Source organism: Neospora caninum, chromosome XII (genome assembly GCF_000208865.1).
Source record: "Neospora caninum Liverpool complete genome, chromosome XII".
Taxonomy (NCBI): domain Eukaryota; phylum Apicomplexa; class Conoidasida; order Eucoccidiorida; family Sarcocystidae; genus Neospora; species Neospora caninum.
The window spans coordinates 6,122,064-6,129,526 of NC_018398.1; the positions used below are offsets into that span (position 1 = coordinate 6,122,064).

The 7,463-nt window shown below is 58.5% G+C and overlaps 1 protein-coding gene across 1 annotated transcript; it reads left to right on the forward strand.

Moving 5' to 3' along the window:
* Positions 1-2,605: 2,605 nt before the first annotated feature.
* Positions 2,606-5,161, forward strand: NCLIV_068230 (putative nucleoside-triphosphatase; the record flags this gene model as incomplete). Its single annotated transcript, XM_003886375.1, has 1 exon — positions 2,606-5,161. One exon carries the CDS (start codon positions 2,606-2,608, stop codon positions 5,159-5,161), a length of 2,556 nt encoding a protein of 851 aa, XP_003886424.1.
* Positions 5,162-7,463: the final 2,302 nt, after the last annotated feature.

Genomic DNA, 7,463 nt, shown 5'->3' on the forward strand with positions numbered 1-7,463 from the left:
CTCCTTGCATTCTTCCCCAGAAGCTGCACGCTACTCACAAAAACTGACGAAAACAAACTGCGAGGACAGAGCCGGCAGCCTGCAGCTGTACATACACACCAGACACAGCCGTGTCAGTGAGCGGCGTTGATTGGCCGAGTCAGGGATGGACGCAAAAGACAAGATCCGCTGCATGTTCGTCCGGAAAGGACGCTACGTTCGAACGGCGAGAGGCGGAACATTCACGGCGCGCATAGGGTGCTTCCATTTGGAGAAATCCGGGGCGAAAGCAATAAACAAAAACCGGACTTGAGGATGTCTCGAACACGCGTGCACGGCCGGAAGCGCCTTTTTCGCGAGGTCGGCAGAGGGTGACACACGCACACGCACGGACACACACTTCGGGTTTTCAGGCGGGAAACGCCGGCGCGAGAAAATTTAAGGCGGTCTTCTTCCCACCTTATTGAAGGAGAGGAACCGCCAAACTGCGCGGTCATGAAGCACGGTAAGGGATGCGCCGATAAAAGAGAACCATGCGTCGCGTGGCCAGGTCGAAAACGAACCGAAATTTCTACTGTGTCACACAACACACGTTCCGCGGACGGCGCGGTGTCAAAGGCCCAAGCTGTCCCGTTGCCATCACGGGTGCACGAGCACAAGGTGAGGCGCCGTGGCCCAGGACTCGATTGGATAGAGGAACTTTGCCCCTCTCTCAGGCATCGCGGCTGACTGCGAGAAAGGCGATTTCCGCTTTCTAGCTCTGTTGTCTGCGCCTCATTCGTGCCGCAAGGAAATCACTTGGGAAAAACAGAGCCTTGCTGCTCTCAACCCCTGTGGACGGGAAAGCGCCTCTCGCCAACAGCCTCTCTCGTCGAGCCTCTCACGCGTGCGCGCGCTGCGAGAGAAAGCCGAAAAAGGGAGAGAGACGAGCAGTTTCTGTGTATCCCAGAAAGAAAACGAAAAAAACGCGTTTCCGACGCGATGGATCAATACTGTTTCCGACTTGCCTGTCGCCCGTTCACCATTCTCACGCTGAATTCTACATTGTCACGCCAGGAACTCTCTGGGTCAGCCATCACGTCTCGCTATATCTTGCCTCGTGTCCCTCTACGGCTCTCGACAAGGCCGCGCTTCTGGAAGGTCGTCGCCCGCGCGGCAACCTGATGCTCGTTGGGTGACCGTTTTGAGTCGCGGGGGCTTTGCGCGTCGTTTGCCTTGAAATATCGCGCGTTTGGTGCGCCCAGAAGCGACAAAGACGCTCCACAAAGTTCCAAAACTCCGGGGAACGCGCAGGCGGCGAGCACGGAAGACGACTCTCAAAGCTAAAGTATCGTCTCCGCGTCAACCGGTTCGCTTGCTTTTTCGCCTCTTGTGATCTTCTCCGGGCGAGCACCTTTGTCACCTCTTTGTGCGTCCGCCTGTCTACTGAGAGAGATGGTGCGCGCGACGCGTAGCGGACCGCACTGCAACGAGGAGCAACGGTTTCTTGTCTCCGACACAGGAACCCGTCTTTCTCGAGCACCACACACAAAAGGATGAAAATCGCGTAGCGGAAGGCGAAGATACACCCGCAAATCGAACCGTTTCACGCGCGGCAACTGTCCACTTTCCGCGCACGCGCACGCCCTACCTCGAGAACTTCTCAACCACACTCTGCGGAGCGTATCCTCTCATACGCGCGCTGCCGACAGGTCACACAGCCTTTGCGCTCACTAGCCAGCGTAGTGGGAGGCGCCGCCTCTATGCCACGCACGCAAACACATCAGGACGCGTCAAGAATCCTAGACAGAGGAGAGTCGAAAATGCGTTTGAAGGCGAAAACGCAGTTAAAACGTTCGAGATGACTGCCCGAGAACGCACCGGTATTTCACACGCCACCCCACCCTCAATTCCGCCGCGAGTCAACACCGCTCCGCGGACTGAGAAGAAAACCGCGTGCTCCTTTTTTTCTGGAACCTTGAGTGTCTGAGTTTCGTCTTCGGTGCCAGGTGAGCCGTGCAGCTTCGAAGAATTCCTCTTTTCTCCAGAGAAAGAGCGTGGTGTCGCTGGTCCTCTCGTCGGCGCGCACTCGCACAGCCCGGCCGCTTGCTGATTGGCTAGTCGCGCCATGCTGTCTTGTCTAGTGAAGTGGAGAAACACCGATTTTTGAGAAACCGCAAGACATTTTCTTGAATTGTTCGCTGGTGCTGCGAGGTAACTTTCAAAAAATAGGGCCAGGAGAGTTTGGACACGTTGTCGCTCTCTCCCGCGAGTGTTCTGTGTCTTGACCCGCCTGCTAGTCTGGCCGAGCATGTGACGTTCCTTTTCGCGGGAAACGCGAGAAACAGCAAAGACGAATACTCGGACATTTATGTCGGGATCGTGTAAAAACGTGAGTTGCCGAACAAAGAATATGAGCGAGACGGGCAGACAGCGACAGGCCTTCCGTCGGGACGGCCGGCCCCCTGTCCGGGCCCTTTGATTTCAATCGCTTTTCGTCGGGAATGGGCGCGCTGCCTTTCCTTTTTCTCTCTTTTCCCTGAACCTACGCATTTACTCCTCTTCTCTGAATCCTGTCCGCCTCCAACCTCCCTCGCCGGCGGAGCGAATCCGCATCGTTTCTGAGCGTTCTGGCTGGAAAACCACCATGGCTGCACACGGGTTGGGTTTTCTTCTCCCCAGGCGCCAGGTACAGCCGTCCAGGGCGCTCCTGCTTTCTGCCGCGCTTTTCCTCCTGCTGAGCGCGCCCACGACGTGGTGGGAGGAGGCGAGCGCCATCGTTCTGCCTGAAACGCGCAAGGGGACGGCCGCGGACTCTCTCCTCACGCAGCGGGAGCAGACCCATAGGTTTCGACGCGTTTTCGAAAGGGGCGGCGACCTCGTTTCTGCGCTGCGCCTCTCTTTTCTGGATCGGGCTGCGCGCGCAGAACAACAGGAAGAAGGGACTTCCGCTCACGGAGTTGGCCTCCCGGCCGCTCCCCCACTGCCAGGCGAGACTTCGCGCCGCTCCGGCGACGCCTTGCCTTCTCCAGGCAAGAAACTCGAGACTGCTCACGCGCTGGTCTCCCCGCACAATCACTCTCCGAGTCCCCCGCACACTCCCCCTTTCTCGGCTGCTTCGTCTCTAGTTCCGTCCGGTTCTCCTCCGTCTTCTTCGTCTCCACATGGGTCGGGCGCGTCGGCTCCTTCTCCCCCGGCTTCTTCGGGGAGTTCGACGCTGGAGGGAGACGCAGCTCTGCTGGCGTCTCTCTCGCGCCAGACGCGCCCCAAAGAGCGCGTGGACAGCGTAAGCCGCGACGCCCGGCGAGCCCTCGAGGACTTGATGCTCAGCGAGGTGTCCTGTCAGCACCTGACGCAGGCCGTCGTGGTCGTGGACGGCGGCAGCAGCAAGACGTTGCCCAGTCTGTTCACGGTCGTGACTGAGTCCTGCCCGCAAGTGGGACGCCGCGTGTTGGAGGGGACCCTAAAGTTCGTGGCCGAAGGCACGAAAGTCGCGGGCGTGCGCGACCTCTTGGAAGACTGGCTCGACGCGCATGCAGGCAAAGACTGGGAGTCGCGCGAACTCGACGCCGAGACGCTCATGCGTTCTTTTCCTTCGATGCAGGAGCAGGCGAATCGGCTGGTCTCGAACCTCATCCGGGACGTGGTCCAGCTGCTCAGCGCGCAGCTCTCTGAAGAGGAGAAGGAAGAAGTGAAGGCGCTCGGCGTGCCGCTGTTTTTCCACACCACCGCGGGAGTTCGCGGATTCCCCGACTGGTACCGAGACGGGATGTTTGTCGCGCTGCGCCGGGCCATCAACGCGTCGCCGCCGATCGAGGGCTACGTGTTTTTCACAAACAACGAGTGGACGCGCCCGATTTCCGGCGAAGTCGAGGGCATCTACGCGTTCCTGACGGCGAATTTCCTCACGCGAAACTTTGAGCGCATCACGGAAGAAGGGCCACCGGGCCACGAAGAGCACGAACTGCTTGCGCACCGCAAACTCGCGGGGATCGTCGAAGTCGGCGGGGCCTCGATGCAGATCGTCTTCCCCGTCCGGCCGTTCGTCCCGTTCCCGCCCTTCGCCAAAGTGAGCAATCTGCAGAAAGAAGGCTACCTGCCGCACTCGTACCCACCCGTCGACCTCGTCGCCGTCTCCTTCATGCAACTCGGCGCCTCGAGCGCCAGCGGAGTCTTCCTCAAGATGCTCTGTGGAAAAGCCGAGTACCTGCGGAAGGGTGTCTGCCACAATCCGTGCCTGTTTCGCGGGTTCGAACAGGCGTGCTCTGCGGGAGAAGTCTCCATCTCGCCCGACGGGAAAATCGCTGTCAGCTCGGACATTCGGAAGAACCGACTGAAACCCGCCGCGACGTTCTGCGGCGGCGGCAACGCAGAAATCATGTACAAGTTGTCGAATCGGATTGAGTGTGAGGCCACCCGAATCAATCCGCTCCTCCCGCTCGAGCAGCGCCTGGAGATTCCCCACTGCGAGAAAATAGTCGGCACCGGCGACTTTGACGCGTGCGCTAAGGAAGTCGAAGACATCCTGATTGATCCAAACCTGCCGCTGCCCGCGAACCAGGAGGCCGTCTCCCTCGGTTTCGAGACGCCCGCGCAAATCTTCAAGTTCATCTCCTCGAGCGCGCCGCTCTTTGTCACGGGCGCCTCCCTGGTCATGCCCGTCAAACTCCTCCAGGCCGTGAAACTCCTCCCCGACGACTTTGACGGCACCGCGCGAACGCAGCTCGTCGAAGCGGCGAAGCGCTTCTGCGCGACGCCCTTGACTCGGGAGAAAGACGGCGCCCTGACCGTCCACGTCCAGACCGAAGCTGGGGCTTCCCAGAAGGCCGTCGATCCCGTGAAACTCACCGCGCTGAACTACGAGACATGCCACCGTCTCGCCATGGCGGCCTCTGTTCTTCGCCAGATTGACTCGGGGGCGAGACGGCCCAACTCGGTCCGTTTCGAGACGAAAGTCGCGGACGCCACCGACCCGCAGAAAGCAGTCGGCAACTTCGGCTGGCATGTGGGCACCATTCTCCACCACATGTCCAACCCGAAGGCCTGGAGTACTGCCGCCTACGAACTCGGCGTCGGGCACACGTTCCACGACAGAAGGTTCGGGCTGCATCCCCACAACCTGGCACCGGAAAGAAGCGAACCGGAACACGCGCAGAGCGACGCCGACACGACGTATGGGGTATCGGCGAAGTCTGCCTCGTGAGGGCGACAACACAAAAGGCCGAGAGAGAGAGACGGAAACCACCCGCGTTGGGTCGCGCGAATATGCGTTCTACGAACGCGCCGGAGGGAAGGTCATCAGACTCTTTCCATTTTGCGGCGGCATGTGTGAGTGTGCGCCTCGACTTCTGTGTACTTTTGTCTCGCGGGCGCGCGCGCGCGGTTTTTGACAGACTGTGCCTCGCGTCTTCAAAGCGCGGGCCTCCGTGTTTGTGTCGAGTTTCCCGCGAGAACGCGACCGTTTCTTAGATCCCGGGGTGTTTGCGCACCGACGCGGCGTGTGCCAGGAAAGCCAGCGAAACAAATCGAAGGGCGGTGCGTTGAGAAGGCTGCCCGGGAGGAGCCGCGAGAGGTTTTCGGAGCGCAGAGGACCATCAACGCGAAGGACGACCGCGTGGGAGATTTGGGAGGGCGCGCTAACGCGCGGTGGAGAAGAGGCGCCACACAAAAACGGAGATCTCAGAGACACGATCGGGAAGCCGTATTTTGACGGCTAAAGATGTTGCAGAGAAATCGAACAGGTTGGAGGTGAGAGCGGTTGAGGGCGGGGGACGGGAGACTTTCGTTTCTCTCCAAGAGAAGATGAAGAGGAGAGCGTTGCGTGTTCATACAGAAGAGAGACAAGAACCGCTCGGCGAGGAGGGACGGGGCTCATGGAGGCAAGAGATGTGAGGGCCGCGCGAAGAGGTGAAGGCCTACAGGAAAGACGGCAGATTTGTCTCCGCAAGGAAAAGCGCAGTGCGTGTCTGCAGTCGCCAGGGAGAGGCTGTTTATCGGAGGCGGAAAGGGATGAGGCGGACGTCTCCACCTGTCCGAACACCGGAAATCATTTTCTGTAATGTTGAGCGCCGACGGACCCGATGTATGTCATATGAATCAGTTCAAGACACACTACACACTTGCGTGCATTTTACTTGAAGAAACCGATGAGCGTCTTTCTTCCCATCTGAGCGCTCCCGGCGGCAAACGTGCTCGGCATCTCACGCTGCAACGACCCGCGTGCCTGTTTGCTTCTCTACACGGTCTTTCTCGCTACACAGTCTTTCTCTACAATCTTTCTCGCTACACAGTTTTGCTCTACAGTCTTTGTCGCGACACATTCTTTCTCTTGAGCGTCTCGAGGCCGGCTGCCGGAGCAGCCATCCCCCACGACGACCGGGAGCCTCGCACCATCCCGCGAGAGGAGCCGAGGCTCGTCGCGATTGGCCTTTGCTTCTCTCAAAAAACACACACCATCATTGCCCCGTATATGCACACATATCTATACACATATATACTTAAACATGCATATGTATACGTATATATGCACATACCCATATGCATGTACATATGTATTACACGCACGTTTCTTGGGATATCGAGAGTGTTTCTTTTCCACCAGTAGATACTGCGGCAGTGCCTGTCCTCCCTGGGGGCGATGCCTGCGCTGAGAGCTCTGTCGGTTGATGGCCACAGCGTTTTCGCGGTGAACTCCCCCGTTGCTTTGTTCTCGTTCTTGTCCCGATCCATGCTTGGCCTCGGCTTATACGCGACGCCTTCGTGATTGCATCAACAGGTCTAGATCCCAAGTGGCGGGGTGTCCAAGCTCTCAGTGACGACGTAGCTTCTCAGCGTCGCCACGGCGTTAACAGCCACAGCCTGCGCATTCCCTCAAAGAGAAAGACGTCGCGAGTTGTTTTTTCGCCGTCTCATAGCGAGGGAGGGTTTCTGTGCAAAGCCGCCGGCATGGAAGCCGCCCGTGACTCACGTTTCGCTCTCTCGTGAAAAAACCGACTCTTCCAGAAAGAGGCAAGACTTGACAAGAGATTCGCAGTTCCTTGTTCCTTTGGAAGGTCGAGAGCATCTACTCGAGAGAAACGCGTTTCGCCTTTGTAGACATTCACAAAAAGGGAAAACGGGCTAGACGAGGTCAGCCGCAGCGTAACGCGACGCCCGATAGAAACCACAGAGACGCGCGATGCACGTCTGTGTCGTCAAAGGAACGCGCTTTCTGACAGCTGGACAAGACAGAGCTGGAAACGAAAACCAATTGAACGGAGAGTCTCTTCATCCAGATGAGCCTCTGAAGACGGGACACGTAGCCAAAGGGGAGCAAAACTTTCAGACCGCTTCATCCTTCCCAGCTAAAAAGAATTTCGCGTGCACTCCTGGGTCTGACATCGAAGGCTCTTCGCGGCCTCCGGCTTCCCCCTCTCCCTCAAGAAAAAGGACGGTCTATTCTCTCTCGGGTTCTCTTCAGCTTTTCTGCTCTCCTCTCTCCTCGAGCGCGGTGTGAGAGGAAGAAG